Here is a 25,071-nt window from a genome sequence, read left to right as displayed (position 1 = left end):
CCAAGAGTGGCAGAGAAGAGTCAAGGTCGTTGAAAACCAATAATTTATCAAAACTCTGCGTGTGTGTGTGCGCGCGCGCGAGCGCGCGAGGGTGTCGCGACAGACAGGGCAGCGGTGGGCAAGCGCACAGGGAGGGGAGCGTGTCTGGATGGTGGGGGCAGTTGCCGCGGGCGGGCCATGCGGGCGGGGAGGCTAGACATTCTTCCCGCGCAGGCGCAGCTCATGGCGCCGCAGGTGGTTGTAGAGCGACTGCACATAGGTGAAGACGCACTTGGGGTCAGGCTTCTTGCCCATGATCATCATGTCTTCCACCTCCACCAGGGGCACGCAGTCCACCAGCATCCTGCGGGGGAGGGAGGGGGTACGGGGGTGACTGTCAGCGCCGGCCCCGCCTTTTGCTGCGTCTCTCTACCCGGAGGTCTTTTCACTGCCGAAGCCCGCTGGTCTCCATAAATTCCATACTCTCAAGGGAGGTATATGTGTGTGTGTGTGTAGTGGGGAGCCTTCCAGGAAGGCAGGAAGCCCCAAGCTTCACCCATCCAAGCCTGGAGGCACCTTTGTAGGGAGCAAGGCCAGGCAGGTAGAGGTGGAGATGAAGGAAGAGAAGATCTGTGCCTCATTCCGGTCAGGGTAGGGTACTGGTCTCTACCCCTAGCACTGGGGGGGTTCTGACTCCAGACCCTGCCCACTTCTCTCTGGACAGGCACCACCTGCTCACCCTCAATGGTACACTGCAGCTGGCACAAGACTGTCAGTTGGGCCATTGCACCCAAGGGGACTTACCCTGGCAAATCTTTCCCTGCAGCCAGGACCTGCCCCAGTGACCTTCTGGGCCCCAGATTATCTGTCGCTCCCTGGCCTGGTACATCCTGCAGATTCCCTCCTCCCCCTCACTTCAGGTGACAGCTCTACTGTGTGAGATGGCCAGGGAGGGGTGTGGATAAGGGGAAGAGGTAGTTCTTTAACGCTCATTACTAGCCCCCTTGGATAGAGCAGGGGAAGCAGATGGGGCCATTTACATCACTCTCCGGTGGGACCACCCTTCTGTCCATTCTCCAGAGTGCTAGATACACTTTACAGGCAGGGAAACTAAGTCACAGAGGACTCATTTGTTTCAAGCCCCACAGCTTATTACATGCAGGTCTGGGTATGATGGGGCCCAGTCCCCAAGCCTTGAGTGTTGGCACCTGCCTGGAGCCCTCTCTCCACTCTGGGGTAAGTGGGATGCAGCTACCAAGCAACTTCAGACCCAGAACTCTAAAGCTGGAGTTTGCTCCCTGGTTCCATTTCCCCTCCTCTCCCAAAGCAAGTCCTCTTCGGCATGCTCCCTCCCATCTGCCATGCCTGGCATATAGTAAGTAGTCAGTATTGTTGAGTTTCCTTTGGCAGGGAAGGCATAAGGACAAGAATTGCTCCCGTTCCCAAGACACCCAAGGGCCCCAGGTCTACCTCCCATCTTGTGCCTTCAAGGTCAAACCTGGGATCATGGTAGGGCTGGGGCTTACTCCCAGCTCAATGGACTCCTTCAGGGAAGACGCCTGGAAGACCTCTGTTTCAGTTCAGACTCTATCCCTGCCAAGCTGTAGATGCTAGATAAAGCCCTCCCCTGTGACTCAGTTTCCCCATCTTTATAGCAACAGTATAGTTCTTTTCTGCCTCATTTAAGACGTTAGAAGCACTTAGGATGATTAAGGGGTTCCTGACTCTGTTGCTGTTGTGCTATGTGCCCTTGGAGTCGTCCCTGCCCCAGACTGGGCTTGTTTTCCCAGCTGTACTACGGTGGAGAGGCTGCCTCTCTCTTCAGCTCCTTCCAGCAGTGACTATCTCCCCAGGGATCCCAGCCTCCCTCCCCCAGTGTGGAACTCCCTTCCAACCCTGGTGTCTTCCCTGGAGACCTTATAAAGCCATTGTTTACACTGGGGCTCACAGCTCAGGGCTCCAGCTGCCCCAGTGAAAGGCCAAACACCAGGCAATTCGAGCAACAGCACAGCTGAGTCACACTTTCCAACTGGATCAGGGCCCCTCTCCCTTCAGGCTGGCCTGCTGGGCAGCAGCTCCTAAGTCCATATATGACCGGGAGACAACACCAAGCCCATTCTCCCCTCACCTGGGTATATGTGTGCACATGTAAGCTGCCCCCCACAATGGCTCCAGGCCCCAAGGGGCATCTGAGTGCACCTCTACCTCTGTCCCTGATTCACATTACTTTAGTCAATCCCCTCGCTCCCTCTGGGCCTGTCTTTTCTTCTCTTTACAACATGGGTGTGAAAAGTGATAGGGCAAGGAAAAGAGCCACTATGGGGGATCTAGAGTTCTAGTTTCTGGCCCTGGCTCTGACCTAACCCCCCTGGGACATCTGAGCCCACCTCTCTTCTCTGCTGAGCTCCTTGTCTGGAACGGGCAGTTAGCTCAGGATCTAAATTCTCTACCTTGGCCCTGAGGTGAGGTGACTAGAGAGGAAATGCCACACCTGGCTAGGGGATCCAGGATCCCAATCAGAAACATCTTCCTGTTAAACTCCCCAGCACAGAGTATGGCACCACCAACTCCTCAGTGCCCAAATTTGAGGCCTGGGAGGCTTCCTTGATCCTCCTCCCCCGTATCCCCCCCGAACTGGATCCATGAGGAAGCCTGTCCTTCTACTTCTTATTAAGCTTCTCCAGCTATTTAGTCCACCCCCTCGCTCCCCATTCCTCATCCCAGGATTGTTCTAGAATGCTAACCAGACCACATACATCCCTCCTCTGTTTGGAAACATTTTATGACTCTTTTCCTCAGGAGGACGTTTAAACTCTTGACTGTGGCCCCCGCCTCCTCCTCACCCCCAGACTAAACTTGCTTCCCTTCCTGCGGTTGCCATGCTCTCCATCTCCTGCCTCTAGTCCTGGCCACAGGCTCATCCCTCTGCCCGGAACTACCTCTCCCTCCTTTATCCTGAACCTTGTCATTCACATCTCAGCTTAGTTTGCACTTTTTTCAGCTTAGCTGTCCTAGACCTACAGGCGGGGTCAGGCACCTCCCCAGAGTCCTCCTGGGCTTCTTCCATCTCAGTCCTCGGTCATCATTTAGGAGAATGGCCTTGCCTGCTAGGCCCTGAACTACCAGAGAACAGGACCATGTCTGGCTCCTGGCTCTTCTCAGGGTCCCCCTGCTTCCCCCCGCCCCCCAGGCCTCTCCCTGTGCCCCGCTGAGCAGATTCCAGTGTACAGGGCAGGCAGGCGAGGAGGCGTTTCTCACCGTGGGGCCCCGAGCAGGGGTTAGGACTTTTTGGTTTTTACCAGCCCCTTCTGGACCAGACAGCGGTAGAACTCCTGGATGTACGTGTACACGCACTTCCAGTCAGGCTCTCGAAGCCGCACCATGTCCTCTGTGTCCAGGAGCTGCGGGCAGTCCGCATGGGTCCTGGTGAGGGGAGGGGGCCGGGAAGGGGCAGGGAGGCGGGGCCCAGGCAGGGAAAAGGGGGAAGAGGCAGAGAAGAGAGAGGGGAGGAGAACAGAGAGACACACACATACACACACACAGAGACATGAGTTCAGTTACACTCTTAGTGCTGCAGTCTGCCAGCCCCCCGCATGCCCCCTCCCCATTGTGGACGTGCCGCTCACTACCCGTCACTAATGGTGTGCAATGCAGACAGGGTGGGGGGCCAGACCAGTCACAGGTGCAGAGAACTCTTGGGGCAAGCGGGAATGGGGGGTGGGGAGGGGGGCAATGGCGTTGGCACCCAGGTTGGAGGAGGGCTGTGCCCCGGGTGGGGGGGTGAGGGAGGCGTGAGAGGAGGTGGAGGGAGGAAGAAGAGGAAAAAATCTGGGAGGAACCAGGAAGAGAAAGGCAGTGAAGGAAGACAGAGGGAAGAGGGTGCTGAGGGTGAGGTGAGCAGACGGGGCAACGATTCCAAAGTGGAGGGCTTGCTGATGTCCTATATAAGCCTCTGGCAACACCTATATAGGCTGGACGGGCACGGTGCCCGGGCCAGGAGCCTCCTTTTGGAATCTCCAGCCGGGATCCCGTGGGAGCAGGAAGCTCTGGTGATAGTGGGAGGAGAGCAGGACAGAGAAAGGGAGAGAGAGGGAGGGAGAAGGGGGCAGAGGGAGGATGGAGGGAATATGGACAGGGCCACCTGGTGGGCCTTAGCCCGGGCTGGTAGGCGGGCCTGTGGCTCCTTCGATCCGGCGGGCACCTGGCACACTCAGCATCGGGTGGGCAGGATGGAGGAGGACAGGGGCTTTCTAGGGAAGGGGGTCTCAGCCACTGTCTGACAGTGCAGCTGGCCAGCTCCAGGGGGCCTTGGGGCAGCTGAGCCTGGCCCAGATGCCCAGCCCCAGATGCCCAGCCGACACCAGCAGGCCTGGAGCCCACACTTACTCGGCAGAGGAGAAAGCCACTTCGAAGTTCTGGCGCCGGTTCTGTGGGCTGAGCTGCCCATAGTCAAAGGCTTCGGGGAAGAAGTTGTGCACCAGGGCACAGAAGGCCATCCCATCACTCCAACTTGAGGAGAAGTTCTGGATGTCCACGTGCTATGGATGGTGGGAAGACTGGTCAGCTCCCCCATGCTTTTTATCCCCTCTTTCCCCAGCATTCTGGTATTCCAGACCTAGGGCAATTGGGCTCAGAGAGGCCCTACAGCTTGCCCAAGGCTGCACAGCGGGCGAGCAATAAGAACATGAGCCTCCTCCAACTCAGTCTGTCAACTCCCATGTCTGCAACTTACAGGGACAGAGCAACCAAGAGGCCCAGTACCACCCAGCTTACTTACAGAAATTAACCCCGTGTCCCTAACAGCAATGAAGGAGGAACTCCTTGGGTGGGGTCTGTCCCAGAAACATGCCCCCCATCCAAGAGACCCTCATTAGTCCCGGACACTTAATCACGTATTCTGGAATCTAGGGCATGTTAAATGTCCTCTTTAAGCCTGTTTCATCGTCCCATTAGAGGGCTTCCAATCTTCCCTGCAAGGCATGGTGGCTGTGAAGGGTACAGGGTAGTGAGAAAGAGTTCTGCCGAGAGGGAGGTGCTGAGCAGCCTAGCTTCATAGAGCTTACCTCGTAGCCACGTGTCTTGGCACGGCACCAGTCCAGCAACATTTGCTTGATGCTGTTGGCATTGGGGACCCCGAAGCTGGTGGAGCGCTGTACTGCTGTGCGGGGTCCGCCAGGGCTGCTGCGAGGGTGTTATTGGGTACCGGGTCACAACACTATAGGGGGCACCACTTTGGTAGGTCCATTCAGTGGGCCTCAGCACTGCTTTCCAGGACTTTCCCACCACAGCTCCAGCTGCACTTCCCGTTTCTGACCCCTCCCGTCGCTGCCCATACCCCGCCCCTTGCTATGATTAGGCCCCGCCCAGGCAGCTCACCCAGCTGCGCCCTCCTTTTCCAGCTTTTCAATCATGGCCTTGCGCGCCTGGGAGGCCGAGGTCTTGGGCAGGCTTTGCGCCTTCATCAGCTCTTTCTTCTTTTCCGCCTGGCGTTTCTCCAGCGCCGCCAGGCTGCCGGCCCGCGGGCTGGCTTCGTCCTCGCGGTCGAAGATACTGGGGGTTGGGGAACGGCAGTTAGGCAGCTCCTGGGCCTCAGGCCCCACTCACCAAGGGAGGCGACCTGTCACGGTCCACACCCTACTCTTTCAATATCTCCTCTGGCATCTCCAGCCTTCAAGGGAGGCTTCCTCACCACACCCATTTTATAAAGGAGTGCACTGAGGCGCAAAGAAAAGACTTGACCTCTAGGGAGTTTTCTGAGAAGGCTCATTGTATTGTCAAGTTACAGGTGCATTCAGAATTTGGGTGCTATCAACTAATGATGATAATAATAATAATAATAATAATAGCTCATGTCTATTGAGCCTTTCCTGTGTGCCATTTAAAACTTCACAAGAAAAACAAAAACAAAAACGTCACAGGAGGGAGGGACCCTTATCATTCACACTGAAGATGAGGAAACTGAAGCCCCCCGTCCTCAGAGTTCAGAGGGAATGGGGAGCAATGCAGGAACTTGAACACAGGTCTCTGACTTCAGAGTCCCTGGATCCTTCTGGTTCCTAGCCTGAATTGTGATCCTGTCCCTGCTTTCTACCAGCCCGACATCTGTGTAATATAGAGGGATGTACCCTTTCTTAGGGGTCTAAGGTATAAAGGTGCTGTGTGATGTGGGCCAGGTCTGCAGACATGGGGAAGTAGCAGTGCCACCAGGCAGTTCAGTGTGACAGACAGGCCTCTGTAAGGGTTTAATATTGTTGCTACTTGGAGCTGTGAAACCCTGAGCAAACTTTCCGGCCTCCCCTGTGGTGCTGTTGAGGGTTAGGTGAGATCACACAGCCAGCAGGAGAGGTCTGACTCTCCCTGCCCCTCCTTGACTGTGTCTCATCTCCCAGCCTCTGTCTATATCCCTCTGTAGAATGGGTGTGCAGTGAGTTCCTCTGTGGCACTGACTCCTCTGTGGTCTGACGGTGGGCTGTACTCACCTGCCCATCTTCTTGGATGATGATGAGGAGGAGAAGGTCTTAGTTTGCACCACGGTGCTGCCACTACCATCTACAAGAAAGGGGAAGAGGAGCAGGGTGAGAGCCTGGGCGGGACATCAGGAGATGAGATGGGAGCTATGGGGAGGTAGAGTCGTAGCCACAGGCAGAGAAAAGTGACAACTGAACAGAGAAACAGACAGATGAAAGTACGGAGAGTTCGAGGAAGAGCCTGAGGAGGCGGGCAGGCAAGTAGGCACAGGGCGACACCAGGCAGCCTTACTCTCCGAGCGCCTCACGAAACTTGATTCCACTGTAGTGGTGCGGGCCGTCCTTGTGCCATCATCTGGAGGGGCAGAGGATGGGAGGAAGGGTGTGAGAGAGGCATAGGGGCCAGCAGGGTGCACATGTCCCTTCCCTGAGCCCTGAGCCCTGCTTGGCCCCTTACTGGAATGGACGAGCCGCTCAGTCTTGGTGACAGTGCTGACAGCTGAGCCGTCGGCTGCCCGCTGGCTGTGCTGTGTGGTGGTCTCGGTGGCCATGTTGCCACGGCCCTCCCCTGGCCGGGCCCGTGCCTCTTGCAGCCGCCGTTCCCGTTCCTTTTCCCGCTGGTCTGGGCGGGGGATGCCCCATGCATGCCCGGAAGGGCCACCCATCACCCACACAGCACATATGCACGGGCACACAGGGCACAAAAGATGGGGTGGAGGGCAACTTGTTAGAATACTGAAAACATCGGGTAAAAGGGCTCTCTAGGAGTAGCTGAGGGTGAGGGGGTAACCATAACCTGGCAGGGAATGGGGGTGTGTGATGGACTCAAAAAGAAACAAGGGAATATGAAATAGCTAAACTCAAAGGGGGAGTATTTGGATCCAGAAAAGGATTTTCTATGGGAATGAGTAGCTGAGCCTGGAGGGAGTACGTAGATAGAGGGAGGAAGTACCAGAGTCCAGGGAAGAAGTTGAGAAGTTTAGGGGGAAAGAAGAGCCCCTACAGGGAGAAATATCTAGATTCGGGGAGGAAGAAATTGGAGGTACCTGAGAAGCAATATGATCCAGGGAAAGAATAGTTGGGAGAGAAGATGGCAAAAGGCAGGCCTAAAGAAGAAGTAAGTGGGTGGAGATAGAGGCTGGGTGGCCATCAGTGGGCTCTAGAGGAAGCAGCTAGATTCAGAGAGGTAATAATTGAAAATATATCTGGAGAAGCAAAGAATCTAGAATCTAAGGGGAAAAATAGCTGGGTTCATAGAGGAAGTAGCTGTGCCCAGGGAAGGGGAAGGTGGATGGGGGCAGAAATTAAGGTGGTCATCAATGGACCTCAAGGAGAGAGAAGTAGCTGGGAAAAGGAGTATCTAGATTCAGGGAAGCAGTGTTTGAAGGGCTTGAAAAAGCAACTGGATCCAAGGAGGAGTAGCTGGGAGAGAGAGAGAGCATCTGGGTCTAACAAGGAGAAGACAAGCTGGTTGGGGACAATAACTGGGGTCGCCAGGGGAGAGAAGCAGCTAGGGAAGGGAGCAGTTGGAACCAGGGGGAAGGAAGCAAGGGAACAGCTGGGGCTAGAGGAGAAGCTGGGTAGGGCAGTTACTAAGCTGGTGTGTCTACGAATGGACCCCAGAGTGAGGGGAGCAGCTGGATCTAGGGTGGGGCAACTGGCTCGCTACCTCTCTTCCTTTGTCGGAGCTCACGTAGTGCAGCCCGAATGAGCTTCCGCTCCTCGAAGTCCGTAGTCTGGTCCAGCTGCAGATAAGAGTCCCTGTCATTGCCCACCTGATGCCTGTTGGTCCCTGCCCCTGCCAACTCCTAGCCCACCAGATTCAGCTATACCATCTTGTCCAGGATGCTCTCATCCTCGATGGCCATCAGCTCCTCGGTGCTCAGTGGACTCTGCCTCTCTGGTGCTTTGTCCACCCGGGTCTGCTCAGTGCCATTGGCCACTTCCACTGCTGCAGAGGGGGACTCTGCTGGCTCTGGTTCCATCTGTGGGGTGGGAAGAGGGCATGGACTTTAAGTAGGAGTCTAGATGAAACCAACCATGCCCCCAATTAACAGGGCAGTAGGCCCTGGAGCTGCACAGCCTTGGAAATTACTAGACAGCCAGACTGCCTGCCCAAGGATGGCTATGTTCATGTCAGGCTCAGGGAAGAGGCACTGAGAGCCCTGTTATAGGGTTTCCCACATACCCAGGATTGTGTTTATACAATTAATAGTCGCAATAACAGTGACTGCCATTTAGTAGTAATCCCTGTATAAGCACTGGGGATTTTACTGTCCCTATTTAACAGAAGGCAAAACTGAGACTCAGGACTGCTGAATGACTTGCCCACAGTCCTCTTTTAAGTGTGATGCAGTCCTGGGTCTGAGCTGAAGGTAGCCTAACTCCTGAACCTGAGTTCTTTCTAGTGCTTTATTCCCAGCCCTCTCCCTGGCAGACTGTGCTCTGTCTTTCCAGTTCCCAAGGCCTGGGTCCTCTTAGGCGAGTGCCCAGGCAGCACATGCCCCCCCCACCCCCACTCACCTCCCACCACACACGGAGGAGGCTGGACAAGGGCCCACAGGCTCCTGACCAGGTGTCTGACTGGGGCTGCCCAGAGCCAAGTTCTCTCTGAAGCTCACTCCTACTTCCCACACTCCACTGAGAACTACCCTCTAAGGGACCTCCAGCCCCAACCTAGCCCCGTTAGGGTATCTCCCAGCCCTTTGCACACAAGCCCCCAGCCTAACTTTCACAGCCCCTCTCCTCCTGGCAGGGCCTCTCTGTCTGCTGTAAGGGTAAGGAGAGCCGAGGTGGCAGCTGCTTCAGGGAGGCTCAGCCTGGCTGGGGTAGGGGGTGGGGGTGGGGCTGGGGACTGGGCCTTAGCCAGGGGCTGCCAGGGCAGCCGCCACACACATCTCAGGGGCAAGAGCCTGGTACCCTCTGGCCGTAGTCTTGGAGCATTAGTGCCCCAGTCCCTTGTACAGATAGGTAAACTGAGGCTCAGAGAGATGGTGGCACACCTAAGGTCACAGCAGAGGCAGAGCCTGGCTTAGAACCACCCCTTCCCCCCAGACCATAGGGACTTACAAGACTGCTGCTGCGGGCAAGGCCGGCAGAGGAGCGGCGGCGGGTGCTGAAGGCAGGCGGGTGGGCTACGGGGGTCCCGGCATCCTCGGCCGCCTGGAAGAGGGCCTCGGGGTCGGCGGCAGCCAGGAGCAGCTCACTGGGCTCCAACTCAGGCTCAAGGTCAGGCACAAGTGGGACCCCCAGCCGCAAGCTCAGAACCTCCACCTGCCTGCCCAGTGCATCCAGCCGCCGGCTCAGTGCTGCTGTCTCCGCCCGCAGCTCTTCAGTTGCTTGGGCCACTGGCTCCACGGCCGAGGCAGCTGCCTCCGCTGCCTGTGTCACTGCCACCCGGCCGGCCTCAGCCACAGCCCGCAGCTCTTCCAATGCCTGGCCCAGTCGCTCCTCAAGGGCTGTGGCCAGCTCAGACCCAAGCCCTGGTACCCCCGGCATGGTGCTGGCAGGGGCTCTATGGTCGGGTGACGATGGGGACAGTGGTAGGGATTGCTGCCTCTGGTTGGTAATGTCAGAGTCTTTGCAGCTGGCCTGAGGGCGAAGGCAAGGGCAGTGGGCCTGCCCCGCCCCTGCTGGCTTCCCAGCCCGCTACCCGCCAGCTGGGGCTGCAGCCCAAATAGAAACCTATTCTGGGCTCCCCGTGGAGGGGACCATGGGGGAGGGGCGGCCTGCCCAAGCAGGCAGACTGCCAGGCCTGGCCCTGGCCCTGCAGAGATCACAGACCCGAAGCACAGCAGGGCTGCAAAGGTTTGGAAGGATTACGGAGGCCAGGGCCCCATGCCTCTTAGGTGGGGAAACTGAGGCAGGGAGAAAGGAATGGGCCTGCCTGAGTCACCATGTGCATTAGCTGTGAGGATCCATTCTGCCAGACTCCAGAGCCTGCACGCCTTTGCTCTCATGCCATGCTATTTTAGAAAACCTTGAACACATGGGGGAAATGAGGCACAGAGAGGTGGGACGTTAAGCAACCTATGTAACAAGTGTCTTGTCCCTGAGGTAAATATCCTCTGGCCTGTCTAAGGTTCCAACCAGACTTTGAGCAAGTACATTATAGGCACATCATCTGCTTCCTCTTGGTTCTAGATGGGTAAACTAAGGCGAGTTGGTAGTATCAGACCCAGGACTCCTGTGACACTTCCCACCCACCCTCAAGGGCCTCAGCCACCACTCCTGCTCCCTTCGTAGAGAGTAGTTAGGGTCCAGCTCTGTCGGGGGAAGGCTGCTTTCTTGCCCCCACCCTCTCCCTATCACCCCTGAGAAGGCCCAAAGCTGGCTCTAGCCATCTCACCTCAGCCAAAGTCCCATTCAGTCCCTGGTGTGCACAGAGGGCATTACCTGGGCAGCCTGGCAGCCCACTGGGGATCCCTGCCCCAGCTGAGCTCCCAGCCAGCTGATCCAGAGCTTGGGAATGAATAATGGAAGGGTGCGGCGTATTCAGTTCCCGTGGCACCTGCTATGCTGCTGCCTCACCTGACTGGCGCCCCCCTGCCTGTCTGTCCCCCATCAGTGCTTCTGCCCAGCACGCCCCACCCTCCAAGACACAGATGCTAATCACTAATCTCCAATCTTCTAATGGGCCAGGCTGATCTTGGATGAGCAGACGATCAGCTCTGCACCTTGGAGCTGAGGTCCAGCGTGGAGTAGAAGTAGGGCCACTGGGGCTGCTGCCACAGGAAGAGGAGGGCAAGCCCTTACCATCCTGAGCCTCAGTTTTCCCATCTATTTATTAGGAATAAACCAACTAATTTTGGAGGAAAGATCAGAGATCAGCATATGGAAAGCTTAGGCTAATACAGAGGAAAATTTCTGACATGTCTAGCAGCTGATAGGCTGATAGGGTCTGGTCTTAGCTCTGCCACCAACTGGCTGTGGACTGTGGGCAGCCACCTTCTCTCTGGGCCTGTTTCCCGTGTGTGCAGTGGGGGAGTAATAAGAGCAGAGGAGCCCTGCCAGCTCAATACCCTGAAGCAGTCCATGTGAGGTGGATGGTGAGGTTGGTGGGGTGAGGAGGGGCTCACCTTAATGCTGCAGCCTCCTCGGCCACCAGAGGAGGCATGGCTGAAGCTGGTAATGTGAGTGACACTGCCCAGCCGGACCGGTGTCCCAGAGCCGCTGATATGGGTGATGGTGCTCTTGCCCCCACTGCTGGTGCTGAGAAGGGTGGGGGGTGCCCGCAGCCCCAGCATCAGTTCTGGAAGGATAGAGAGGCTACTGTCAAGATCAGGTGGGGCGAGGACGGTGCCAACCAAAGAGGATGATACCCGGAGCTCCCAGCACACCCTTTGGAGATACACGGAGCCCTGGCCACAACACCTGTCCTGTGTGCAGAGCTGGGCAGCTACAAGCACTCATCTCCAGCAGCAGGGAGGCCTACCTGCCCTTTGGTTGCCTGTGGGCAGCAGCACCCGGCCTGTGGAGGCCTGCCCACGGCCATCCTTGATCTCAATGGTGAATGTGGTCTTCATATTGGCCCCTGGCTCGGCAGCGCTGACAGCCACGGGCAGCAGGGCACTGGGCTCCTCTGAGCGGGCTGCGGCCCCCCCTGCTCCGTTTTCAAGGGGCCTGGCAGCCAAGCCCCGCCTCCCGGGGCCCTCCTCCCGGGGACAACTCTGAAGTTGGGCCAGGGGCCGGGCTGTTCCGTGTTGTTCCTTGCTGAACCGGGAGGAGGTGTCACAGGAGCCCCGTGAGGAGTGGCTGGAGGAAGAGGCAGGGTTGGTGCTGACGTGGGAGGGGCCCAGGAGCCTTGCAGGGGTCGAGGGACCTAGGACCGCTCGGAGTGGGTTGTCCTGGAGCCCAGCAGCCATAGGAGAATCAGATGTGAACTTGCGCACGCGGTCCAGTACAGAGCCAGCCCGCTGGAACGGGGAAGGTCCACTGGCAAGGGGAGTGGGCTCTAGAAGGGAGAGAAGGGCTGTCAGTGACTGGGTAGGATAGTGACTGCCCAGAGCCAGGGGTAGTGGGAACAGGCAGTACCTTGATTCTGGGCTGGCTGGCGGGGGCTGAGCATTGACAGGGGACGTTGGCAGGGACGGGGTCCAGCTAGGTCTGGCAATATGGGGAGGTGGTAGCAGCCATGTAGTGGAAGAGAAAGAAGAGTGGATGGGGGTCCACTTCTCACAGTCCTATCCTCCACCCTTCCTCAGCCTCCCAAACCTTCTTGCACCCCAATCTCCTCAGCCTCCTCAGCCCATCCCACAGCTTCTGGCCTCCCCACTCAGTTGCATCTTCCTTACAGGCTCCTCCTTCCCCTCCTGACCTGACCCTAGGATGACTTGGACACTCCTGGGGGCTGTGGCTAGGCTTGGGCTGGAGGAAGGGTGCCCAGATCCTCCCTACTGATGGGGATGGGGGACACTCCCCTGGCCAGCACTGCCCACAGCTCCAACTGGGAGATGGGCGCACTCCCTTATTGGGGAAAAGAATGTGCCTGAGGCCCGTTGCCTTTCAAGGCTGCGGGGAGGCCTCTGGCCATGGGTGGGGGTGGGGGGCGGGGACACCTCAGGGGCAGTAGGAGGAGTGTCAGAGACTGCCTGGACCTGAGGAGGCTGGAGCTGTCTAGGCACAAGAGCCCATTTTCTAGGCAGGGAAAGGAAGGCTGGGTAGAGGAAGGCAGATGCCTGTAGCTATCCTTGCTGGGACCCTCACCTGCTCTCTTTGTGTTGGAGGGACCTTTGGTGGCATCTTGGGCAGCAGGGGGCTCTGTGGGGCCAGGCAGGAGCTGCAGGGGAGACACAGCATGGGCAGGGGCTGACTCCCACACTAAGGAGCTCACCTGCCTGGTATACCTCGCCGTCGTCCAGACTCACCTTGTTGACCTCCTGCCCCTCAGTGCTGGGGGGTGCTGGAGGCTCCTGGGGCTCAGGGCTGGCAGCCCTGGTTGGGCTGGGGGGTGGCTTAGGGCTGCCCAGAGACTCGGCAGCAGGGCACTGGGTCTGGGTAGGCTCCAGTGGAGGTTCAGGAGAGGCAGTTGTGGGTGAACTGTCAGGTGAGGCAGGTAAGCTGGATGTGCCCCTAGGTGGGGCCTGCAACAGGAGTGTCACTCTGGTCACATCACGGCTGGTGACCTCAAGATTTGGGGTTGGCTTTGGGACTTGTGCCTGCTGCTCCTGTTTCTCTGGCTCCGGCACCTGCGGGGGACCCATGGATTGTGGCCAAGGCTCCCCAGGCTGGCAGATAGATGCTCAGGGCAGGGCATGCAAAGCAGAGGGGCTGGGCATGCTTCCTGCAGGCACACCTGCTGAGCATGGGCACTGGTACGCTACTGGCAGTCTTTGATCCTCACTTCGTGGTACTGCCTAGTCAAGGGCAGTTCAGAGTGGACCATATCCTAATGACAGGGGTTGGGGACAGCTGGAGACCTGCTGCAGACTCCTAGACTTAATAAATCCCTAAAGCGGAGACCCTTGATCCCTGGCCTCAGCCTGGCTGATCAGGGGTGAGGTTGGTTGTCCTGCCAGGGACTCAGCGGCCTCTGCTGGCCACGTAGGGGACCTGCATGGCCTGACCTCTCACCCACACTCCCTGGAGAACAGAGTCCACTCTGTGAACACTGCTCCACGAGTCAGTTGGGGCCTGACACACAGGCCCTGTAAGCCAAGGTAAGGATGTGGGCTCTCTGGAGGGGGAGGGGCAGCTGCAGGATGGGTTTTAGCCAGATTTGCATTTCAGGGAGATGCCCGTCTGCTGAGTAGAAGCTGGATGACTGGTGTGGAGGTGGAAAGTAGGCGTGGATGTGGGGAAGCCAGCAGGGAGGTCAGCAAGGGTGGTAATGGGAGATGGATAGGAACCTGGACACAGTGTAGACAGACTAGTTTTGAGGGGAAAGCCTGGGTATAGACAACTCAGAAGTGGGGGACGTGGTCAGAGGTTGCCTGGGAGAGTGAGCAGAAGCCTGAGATAGAGTCCTTGTGTCCTCCAAACACTAAGAGGCCCTTCTCAGTCAAGCACCAATTTAGCAAAGGCACAGGTGCTCTGAGCAGCTGGCATCCATGGGCAGAGGATATTGGGCCACCCTCCCACCTTTCCCACACTTCTTACCTCACATCGTTCCAGCCTGTGTGCTGCACGCCCCTTGCTGTCCTCTCTTGAGCCACTGTTGGGATGCCCACTGCACAACCTCCCAGCTAAGGTGGCAGCTGGAAGGGAAAAGTGTCAGGTGAGTGGCTGGGAGGTGCTATGGGCAGCATGGGCAGGGCTGGGGCCAGGGCAGGGCACGTACCCTCAATCTCCTGGGCCCGTACTCGGCGGATGGCGGCCCGGATCAGCTTACGTTCCTCATACTCACCAGCACCTCGCAGCTGTGGGTGAAAGGCAGGCCACCGGTACTGTGCTGTGGAGTCCAGGTCTTCACCTGCCCTGCCCCCACCCCCTGCCCTGGCCTGGGCCTCACCAGCGAGGTCAGCTCCTCCACATCACTCATGGACTCCAGCCGCCCCGCCAGCCGCGCCAGAGCAGCCTGCTGCTCGGCCTCCCGTTGCTGAGAGCTGCAGGGACATCATGCCTATAACCCCCACTGCCATGGCCATGTGGGTTGAGAGCGAGGGCCAGGACGGGGTACCCAGAACCTTGGCAGAGAGGCATGCAGCTGTGCACACCCTCTGGTTACATGCTGGCACATGCATGCTTGTGGACGTGAACACTAATACCACACGCTCAGACATGCTGTCTACATGGGCGTGGCCAGAACACCAGGAATGGCAATGTGGTCCATGCCCACAAACATCCCTGTGTATCCCAAAAGTGTGCCTGTACTGCCATTTGCACACCAGACGGGCTGCAGACACCAGTGCTTGTGCCTGCCTGAACAGCACAAGCTGAGCCCTGGTACTTATCCCCCCCACCTGCATGTCCAAACCCCACCCCAACACACACTCACTGAAGCCAGTTCTCCTTGTTGTCCTGCCGCTCAGCACGGAAGCGCTTGGATGCCAGGGCCTCCTCCTCTCGCTCCAGCTCCTGCCGCTGCAACTCCCGGATGGCCGAGCGGATACGCCGCCGCTCTGCCAGATCCGCTGTAACCTCCAACTATGGGGTAGGCAGGGTGGAGGGACAGGTCATTTTGGCTGCCAGGGGCAGAGGGCGGGCACCAGCTGCCCACGGCCTGGCATGTGTCACAATGAGTGGTCTGTCTCCACTCTCCCTGCCCCACGCTCATCACGTGCCTGCCTGCCCACCCACCTAGTGTCTCGGGAAGACCCAGCTCATGCAGCCACGGCTTCTGGACAGCCCAATGTGGTTCACAGAGTGAGCACCAACCGCCCACGTATGCCAGGTACTAAGCCAGGTATTCCTTCGATTTGAATCCTGCTTCTCTGGGCCCTTCATCAAACCCCTGAGAGCCAAGGAATCATGGAAGGCGGAAGAAGAGGAAGGCCATCCTATGGGTCGCTAAGTGTCCTCGGGGATGGAAGGGTGATTTGGGCAGCTGGAATCCACCCTGTGAGCAAGGGAAACTTCAATGGTCTAGCCCCAAAGCACCACAGCCCTGCTGGGGATGGCAGCCTTACCCACATTGGACAGGTGGGGACTCTGAGGCAGGGGCAGGTGCTCAGGAGGCTTAGCCCCCTCCTAGCTGGAGGCCATTGTTTTCCCGGCACTGGCCCAGCCTTAGCCACCATCGAAGGGGCAAAGGGGCCAGGGCCCAGAGTGGAAGAGCCAATCCCCCAGAATTATAAGGCAGCTACACTAGGGTTCATCCAGGGTGTCCATGGGGGACATGTGCTCCCACAGACTTCTTAGCCCCTCAGTTTCTGAGAAATTGGGGGTGGCTGGTCTAACTAGGTCCAGGAAAGGACATCTTCTCTGGGCAATCAGCCAATCCTGATGTCTCTCCTACTTCTCCACACCCCCATAGCACCTCTATGGTTCATGGGAGAGAGGACTATCCTAGGAACCCCAGAAAGATAATGGTAGAAATAAGCCTCCAGTGTGGGTCTGAGCCAGGTGGGAGCAAGTATAGGCAAGGTGATTCCCTCTGTCCCTAGCCCCTAAGTCATTTAGTGGTAAGGCCCAGGAACCCTCTACCCCTTTCCTTTTTAGTCTCCTCCACATCATGCCTTCCTGCTCCAAGCAGGAGTCTAGTGGGGGGTGGGGGATAAGTTTCAGCAGGGAGTGTGAGCTGGCCCAACTCCGCCAGGAGCTCACTTGTCCCAGTCTGAAGAGAGCAGGGAAAGTCCTGGGCGACAGAGTCGCTTCAGGTCCCTTCAGGCTCCACATTCCTGGAGAGCTCTGTATGGGTGGGTAAGTCCAGAACCCCCAGCCCCCCAGCCGGCTCTAGCCACAGACTAGTCCTGGGTGATCAGGAGCATGTCCTTAATTTCTCCCTGTCTTGGTTTTCTCATTTGCCAGATGGGACAATGGCCCCCACCTCAGGGCAGTGAGTAGAGATAGGGGCAGTAACTTGGGTGTCATCCCCCTTCCCTCCGGCTGCATAGCTGTGGCTACAGTAAGTATCACCCCCCTGTTTGGTTCCAGCCACTCAGGAGGAGGGGGAGAGAAGTGAGGGCAAATGAGTACCAAGGCTTCAGTAACATTTATTGAGAATTGGTATGCCAGATCCCGTGCTTAGTCCCCCACTTGTCCTAACCTCACAGAAACTCTGGCACTTTATTACTCCCATTTGACAGAGGAGAAAACGGAGGCTCAGGGAAGAGAAGTGATTTACTCATGGTGAAATAACCTGAGCCAGGATGTGATCCCAGGTAGGGTCTGCCCCCGTCTGAGGATAGCTCTGTTGCTGCGGAGGGTACCTCGAAGACCTTGGTATACTGTGTTGGGGGCCCCCTCTAGCCTGGACTAGCGATACCTATAAAAGGCCTAACGGGGGGACGTATTATAACAGAGGGAGGAAGAATGAGGCTCATCTTCCCACCTCCCAGTCTTGGCCTTGCCTCAGGCCCAGAGTCCTCTGTGATACACTTGGAGATTGAGGGCCTGGGGGGACAGCTGGTCCAGCCCTCCCTAAGAACAGGTAAAGAGGCTCAGAGATGTAATGACTAGCCCTTTGCCTTCTGGGTCACGCTTCCCAATACCCTGGGCTCCAGAGATGAAGTCCTTGTCCCTGAAAAAATAGGCTGATGTGGGAACTTGGCCACCTCTGCAATCCCTGGGAGCCTCAGTGTCCCAATGTGGAAAATGGGAACCTCTGTCTGATTCCCCCCAAGTGGAGGGGGTAGGGCTGGGGAATAGACAACCTCATTCCACTGGTCACCCTCCAACATGACCCTTCCTTTGGGCCTGGAGGCAAAGATCCACCCACAGTGTCCCTGCTGTGTGTGCTGTGTTCCCCCCCACCGTAGTGTGGAGGGGGCTGTTGGAGGGAGGGAAGGAAGTACAAAGCGCTATTGTCCACCAGGGGGAAGGGGAAAGGGCTGGGGCAGTTTCCGAAACTGACAAGTGAAATTCTCCCCAGAGGAAAGTGGGCACTTCCGCCTCCTGGGGGTCCGGGACTTCGGTTACTTTGGCCAAAGCTGCTGGGGGCGTCTGACATGCACTGGCTTCTTTCTGGGACTCAGTCTCCCCACCAATGCAACAGAGGAGACTTTCCAGGCTTTCGCTCAGTCCCAGCAACTCCAGCTACGCATGGGGGACTGTCTGGCAGTGGAGCGAAGACTCGCCAGGGGGCGCTGAAGGCCCGCAGGCTCCGGAACCACCAACCGTCCCAAGGTCCCACCCACGTCTCGTCCACGCAACCCGGCACTAGGCGCCCAGAGGGGAGTCAGAGGGGGAGTCCCCGGGTACGTCCTGCTTTAATAGCCCTGGCTACAGGGAGGAAACACAGGTTCACAGAACTGAAGCAGCTCCCCTAGATCACCGAGTTAGTCAGTGTTGGGAGTCTGAACTCGAACCCGGGACCGAGGCGGCCTGCATGTCCCCAAGTGCCCCATCCCACGCAGCCCCCGCCCGGTCCTCAGGAATGTGCAGCAGCCGAGGCCGGAAGCGGCTACCCAGCTCCCCGAATCGGCCGGACGCTGGGGCGCCGGCCAGCTTTCCCTTATAAGGCTCGGCCATGCGGGGAGGAGCCCGATTCGGGACGCCCCCGTTCCTGCCACGAGGCCGGGCCGGCGCGCGGGGCGGGACCCTCAGCAGCGCCGGGGCGAAGTAATGGCGGGCGCCGGCGGTGGAGGAACCGGACCATGGTGGGAAAGACCTCGGGCAGCCTCATATCCTGGGATGAGGGGCGGGGTCTCGTCAGTCCTTTCTCAGGGAGGGGGACGGCGGGTAGGCCAACTACAACCACTGCTCGGGCTCCTCTGAAACCCTTTTCCAGTGCCCAAATCCCGCATGGGGTTAGGGGTGGCTACTGGAGAACCCTGAGCCTCAAAGGGAATTCCTAAAGATGGGGATGCGTGGAGACCTGACTTTCTCTCTGGACCGCTCTGCCTCTACTACCTCCATTATGATTCTGACTTCCTGAGCGGAGGTCTGCTGACCTGTGGAAACCCAACCCATCCCTTCCAGGCTGCACGCGGCCAGCTGTGGTGGAGGCAGACACCCAGAGAGTCTAAGGAGCCGGTCTGAGGACACATAGCCCTAGTGACGTGTAGGTCATGGCAACGGCTCGGCTGGGCTGGCTCCAGCACCTGCTTCCAGAGGAATGGTGAGGGGGTTGGGTGGGTCACTTGCCCTCCCCTAGGGAGGGTAAATTTTTAATCCCCCCTCCCCCTGGACAAGGGTCAAGGGCTGGTTCTTCATCTAGTTCAGATGCTCCCTGCCCTTGCTGGTGGGCACATGCCTGTCCTGTGTGTTGTTCCACAGCCTCTTTGAGAATGGGGAAGGAGGGCAGGTGTTAGGGCACTTAAGAAGAAGCTGGCTAAAGACGATAGAGTGGGCCCATCCTTCCTCAAGATCTGGGCCCATGCCTATTCCATCCCCATGCCAACTCTAGGACCTAGATACTAGGTTCACACACATTCCCCCCTTCCATTTTACAGTAAAGCAACTGAGGGGCTCAGAGTGGAAAAATGACAGACTAGAAGTTACAGAACTCACGAGGGCTCTTCCGGCTTTGACTTACTCAGGAATCTTGGTTCCCCATGTCTCCCTTTGGGGTTGATTTGGATCCTGGCACACCCTCTTCTTAGTCTGTTAATTTCACCTATCTGAGGCACAGTGTCCTCCTGGCTGTTGGGAGTGGCTGTGACCATTCTGTGAGATGATGTGCCCAGCACCCAGCCTTCCCCCTGCTGTTCCCTGGTATTATTAATCATTGCCACTACTGTTATCATTGGGCCACCCCATAGGGGTGGGCTGCAGTTACTGTTTAATCAGGTGGTGGCAGTGGGGGGCTGGGAGGGACCAGCCCTCAGCACCTGGCACGGACAGGCATGTGCCACTGGGACCTGTGTCAGCCATCTGGAACAGGCCTAACCCTGTTCCCCTGAGCTCTCCTCCTGTCCCCTCCCCCATCACTTCCTTTTGTCAGCTGAGAGGTCATCTGAAAGGCCCTGCCTCTCTGGCCTGGCTTGCCAGTCCTCACAGTGGGGATGATGGGGATACTTACCAGCTTCCGCAAGGCTCCCTCATCCAGCCCAGCTAAGGACTCGTCCGCCATCTTGCTGGCCCCTAGCTCTGTCCGTCCCCTCCAGGTGAGATTCCCAGTGTCTGTGGCAGCGGGACACTGCTCAGGGATTCCAGCTCAGGGAATTCTACAGGGAACAGACATGAGTCAGGTCTTCTGGGGTCTCTAGAAACTACTGGCACTTGGGCTCTGTGCCTCAGTTTCCCCCTCTAACCCATGATCATCCTTGCTACCTATGATGTGGCTCCTGACTGGGAGTTGCCCTCAACCCTAGGGTAGTGTGCTAGAAAACGCAACAAACCAAGAATCCTGGTTCTAGCCTAGCCAACTCAACTGCCAGCTTGCTGTGTGGCCTAGCTGGGCCCTCACTCTGTGTAAGCATCAAACTGGGAGAGTAGGGGACCTGGACTCCAGCAAGGAGAAGTAGGAGAAGCTGGGCTCCAGCAAGGCCTACCCAGGCTGTGCTCACCACCAGGGGGTGCACACCAGACTCCATAGTTTCTTGCCCCACCCACCAATCACTAGGGCCTGCCCAGCCTAACCTACCCTGAAAGCTCAGCCTTTGGCTGTAGGCTGAGCCCAAATCCAAGTCCCAGCTGCCACTGCCACTGTCATTCCCCCAGGTGACAGAAGTCTTGGAGGTAACCCCATCTTTCAGTACTTGAGAACAGCCATCTGTACACACCTCTCTCCTTCCTTTCTGCCCTCCCCCTGATGTCAACTGCCCTGACCTCATGAAGCAAGGTGTCCAGGCACTCAGCTCCTTTTGCCAATTCACATACTTAGAAATCAATTCCCCAGCTGGAAGGGCCGTCAGAAGCTGAACCGTCCAACTTGTGGACTTAGACAAACTGAGGATTGGAGAGGACCAGGGATTTTTCACAGGGGGAAGGAGGAATCCAAAGACCCAGAGGGCAGGGATGGATTTAATAAAAATTTTGGCCACCTCTAACTTCTGAAGCCCCCTTCCAAAATGCTTCTAGAGGCTCAGGACAGTCCCTCTTGTGCCATCAATACCCATCAAAATGGCCCCCTCAGTCCTGGCTCAGTTTCCTAGCGCGGCTCCTTCCTCCTGCAGACCTAATGTCTTTCTGGAATTTGAGGGCCCACAGCCTGACATACCATAGGTGCTAAATTAATGTATGGTGATTGAAATGGCCCCAGGATTGCCCCCTTCTTGTTGATTCATCCTTCAGTCATCCCTTCCCCCTCTCCAGAACAGTCACTTGTTGAGTCACCCAATCCAGTGAATGGGTCTGGGGGAGTCCTAATCCACACTTGGGGTTCATTGGACCCTGCTTGTTCAAGTTGCTGCTTGCTTTTCCCATCCCTGTAGGCTCGGACAGATGTCAACCTCCCAATCTCCCTTTGTTGGGGTTCTTATCTACCTACTTTGGGGTAACCACCCCCAAGAGTGTCACTCAGTGATCACCAGACTTAGGTTCTGTGGACACACTGAGTTCCCCCATGTCTTCTTAGGGCAAGGGGTCCCTACTCCATAATCTAGGACCTCCATGGGACTGTAGGAAGTCTCTTTTCCCCCAGGTATTCCTGCTGCTGCCCTACTTCAGTCCTACGTCTCCTTGTCATACAGTCTTGGGTTCCCCGAGATTGCGGGAGGTCTCAGAGGAATGTGGGAAGTTCCCCCAGGTGTCTCCCCCAACAAACTAGCACCCCTGAAGGTTGTGGAGCGTCTTGATCTCAGAACCTCATCCCATGTTTTAGAGCCCCCGTGGATGGGTGGAGGCTCCCAGATCTGAGAGCCCCAGAACCCTTGCCCAAATATCCGGATTCCACCTCCGGACCCGTCAGGGGTCCTGGTGCCGCCTGGAGGCTCGCACACCCACCTCTCAGTCCGTCGCGCGCGGGCTCAGGTTAGGTCGCTCGGGATTCGACCGAAGCACTAGGAACAGTAAGGCGGAAGGCGCGGGGACTGGGATCCCAGAGCCGCTCAGCAACCGTCTCTGGGATTCTGGAAGCACCGCCTGTCCAGCCGCGCCAGCAGCCCTGCCGGCCTCGCCCCTCACCGTCACGCCAGCCAATCCTTGGGAGGGTCCCTCCCACCCTCGTGCCCCATTGGGGAAATTCAATTTGACGGCCACGCCCCTAGCGGGCCTGGGTTTTAGGGGATTGTAGTCGTGGGACTACTGCCGCGACGGTCTTGGCTCTTCGGGTGGGCGTCGGCAGGAGGATGCAGCTTTGCGCCAAAGTCCGGGAGGGCGCCCAAAGCCGGGGTAAGTGGCCAGGGGTCGTCGAAGTCCTGTAGTCTTCAGGACAGCCCCTTTCCGCCCTCCTCTTTGTTCGTGAGACCATGTCCCCTCCCTCGACTCCGCCCCCTCCTCGCCTCAGTGGCGGGTTTGGTGGCAGTCCCCAGGTTGCCTTCGGGATACCGGGTCGGGGCCACCTCACAGTAGCGACTACGTGACCGGACTACCCTGACCCTATGTTGGAGCATCTCAGGAACTATTTCAGATGGAGCAGCATCAGTCACCCAGAACCTCTTCCGTAGCCGACACACATTTGCACAGACATTGCCCTATCTGCCTTTCTTCTCCCTTCCAAGCCCTTCAGGTATGCCTCTTGGAGCGCTGGAATCTTAAATTGGGAATAAAGAGTTCAGACTCTCATTCAACAAACGGAGGAAGTTGAGGCCCAGAGAGAGCCAACATGCCCAAGACAACACAAGGAGTCAGCCAGGGGACCCAAAGAGTTCAGTAGACTCACTAGAGAAAACCACTCCATCTCCCGCAGCTGGGGAGCCTCCTACAGGTCTCCATGGAAACCAAAGGGCGTTGGAGCCTGGGAGGTGGGGTCTGAAGTCCTGTCTGTCAAATAAAAACAATATCAAGTCATTTATTTTGTACTTGCCAGGTCCCAGGTATATAATCCCTGTGACGACCATTTGAGCCCAGGGTTACTGTTTCATTTTACCGTTGAGGACAACAGCTGATTAGTGGAAATGATTCATACCAGCACCTTTTGAGTCCAGAATCTGTGCTTTTAACCACTGTGATGTGGGGTTGTGGTTTCAGCCTGTTACCCTCCAGCAGAACTCCTCAGCCACACTCTCCATATCCTTTGTGACTACCAACCAACCCTATCTCACCCCCATTTAGAGAGAGGGCCACTACCCACTCGAGACTCTTTTAAAGGTATCGTCTTATTTCATCCCCACATCCTTATGAGGTGGTCCCATTTTACACATGGGAAAACCAAGGCGCAGAGAGGGAAGAGACTTGTTGAGGTCTCACGGGAGGAGGAGCAAATAGAGCCCAATTTGGGGGCTATACTTCGAGGTCCCCTTTTCCTGGGTAGGCCCCATCTAGGCCCTCTATACTAGAGCTAGATGTCATCTCCTTCAGAAAGAGAGTCAGCGCCCTCCAAGGTCAACTCTCTCCTATTTCAAATCTCGCGCACCTTTGGAACAGCCCGTTGGGGCGAGGCACACCTACCCTCCTGGGAGGCCCTCTCAGGGCCTGCCTGAGTGGCGGCTTCCATCTCCAATGAATGGCCTGCTTTATGCGAGCTCCGCCCCACACAGGTGAGTCCGTGCTTGCGGACGTTACGCATGCGCGTTCAAGAGTTCTTGGCTGTACTCGAGATGCGTGGGTCCCTCCCCGCCGCAAGCCCTCAGGGCTGGGGGCCTACCTGCCTGCCTCTTTCCCTTCCTCCCTGCACGGGTTGGGGCGGGATGGTGGTGGTGGCGAGGACGCCAAGATCAAAGGGCAGCTCGGTGTGCTGCTGGGGAAGCTTGTAGCCACAGCCCAGGAATGTGTAAACATGCCGTGAGGAGGGTCCTGGCGTTTACTGAGCACCTGTTACCTGTCAGACACAGGGTTTGCCCTATTGCAAGTTGATCACTGTGCAAGGTAAGTATTACCGGGATTTTACAGAGGAGGAAGCTGAAGCCCTGGGAGGTGAAGGCACCTTGGGCTGGCAATGACATTCAAACTTAAGTGGAATTCTGTCCATGTCAAAGTCCCTTTCCTCTACCTTGTTGCCTCTAGCATGGGGGAAATCCTGGAAGACTCCTCAGAGGAGGTGACCTACAAATTAATCCTTGAGGAAGGGTGCAAAGGAATCCACCCAACAGAATAGAGGAGGAAAAGCATCGGAGGGCATTTGTGGCAGAGGACCACATATGATTAGAGTCCGGGAAGTTTGTAAATGAGAAAAACAGGAGAAATAGGCTGTGGATGGAGCAGGAAATGGAGATGGGAGTGGTCCCATCTGTGAAGTGCACTGAATGCCAGGTGAACAGGGGGAACATATCTTGCGGGCACTGTGGAGGCCTGGGACTCATTTGTCCATCTGTAAAATGAGGGGATTGGACTGGCCCACTTCAGGCTTTCCCAGAGCAAAGGGGCTGTAACAGGAAGGGTCCAGATTCCTCCAGGTCCAACCCTGGACTTGGCAGAGTGGGGAGAGGCTGGAGCAGCTCAGGGGCCAAGGGTAATATTTTGCTCCAGTGCCTGAGTCTGAGAATAAATATTGTACCAAGTTGGCAGTGCCAGATCCCTGAATCACCCTGCTTCCCATCCCCCATCCAGGATCCTGCAGAGAAAGCCCAGGCATGAGGTCAGGATGCAAGAGGGGTGAGGGGTCTTAGCCTTGGCTCCACTCCAGGCAAAATTTTGATCCACTTGGAACCTTGGTTTCCTTATATGCACAATGGGGGAATTGTGTCCTGAGCTCTCTAAGCTCTCTCCCCCGAGACTAGACAACGTAAAATTCCATGACTGTCAGGGAGACGCCACCTAAGGATGTGCTCACAAGTGTCTGTGAGGCCAACCAAGGCCAATATCTTGTGCTTATGAAGGAGTCCAGGGGCTGCTGGGCACTGGGAGGGATGGAGGGGTTAGCAGGGGTGTCCAAACTGCGGCCCGCGGGCCAACTGCATCCCGCAATCTATTTTTTATTGACCCGCAACAAATTCCAAAAATATATTTAGTTTACTTAAATAAACCAGGTGAGGCAATACGTACTTCACCTCGAGTGAGTGGCCCAGCTGTTTGTGTATTTTACCGCATATGGCCCTTGGTGAAA

At 57.1% G+C, this 25,071-nt stretch overlaps 1 protein-coding gene across 10 annotated transcripts; it reads right to left on the bottom strand.

The window, feature by feature from the left end:
• Window positions 1-21: 21 nt before the first annotated feature.
• SMTN (smoothelin) lies at window positions 22-22,294 on the bottom strand. 10 transcript variants are annotated; one of them, XM_081036495.1, is made up of 22 exons: window positions 21,873-21,991; window positions 20,008-20,152; window positions 15,382-15,530; window positions 14,896-14,989; window positions 14,725-14,803; window positions 14,544-14,641; window positions 13,313-13,633; window positions 13,152-13,224; window positions 12,480-12,551; window positions 11,881-12,399; window positions 11,525-11,697; window positions 9,516-9,608; window positions 8,279-8,431; window positions 8,116-8,191; window positions 6,904-7,068; window positions 6,739-6,801; window positions 6,459-6,528; window positions 5,356-5,529; window positions 5,043-5,160; window positions 4,366-4,517; window positions 3,238-3,402; window positions 23-343 (listed from the first exon to the last, which is right to left on the bottom strand). In XM_081036495.1, the coding sequence occupies exons 2-21, from the start codon at window positions 20,056-20,058 to the stop codon at window positions 3,258-3,260; spliced, it is 2,838 nt and encodes a 945-aa protein (XP_080892621.1). In that variant the 5' UTR covers window positions 20,059-20,152; window positions 21,873-21,991; the 3' UTR covers window positions 23-343; window positions 3,238-3,257. The 10 variants fall into 10 exon arrangements, with proteins under 10 accessions (XP_080892629.1, XP_080892621.1, XP_080892623.1 ...); XM_081036497.1 differs by lacking the exon at window positions 9,516-9,608 and having other exon boundaries at window positions 21,873-22,000; XM_081036500.1 differs by lacking the exons at window positions 9,516-9,608; window positions 20,008-20,152; window positions 21,873-21,991 and adding an exon at window positions 19,522-19,661.
• Between the last annotated feature and the right edge of the window lie 2,777 nt (window positions 22,295-25,071).

This window comes from Rhinolophus hipposideros, assembly GCF_964194185.1.
Source record: "Rhinolophus hipposideros genome assembly, chromosome: 24".
NCBI lineage: Eukaryota > Metazoa > Chordata > Mammalia > Chiroptera > Rhinolophidae > Rhinolophus > Rhinolophus hipposideros.
This window is presented reverse-complemented; position numbering and strand designations above follow the sequence as displayed.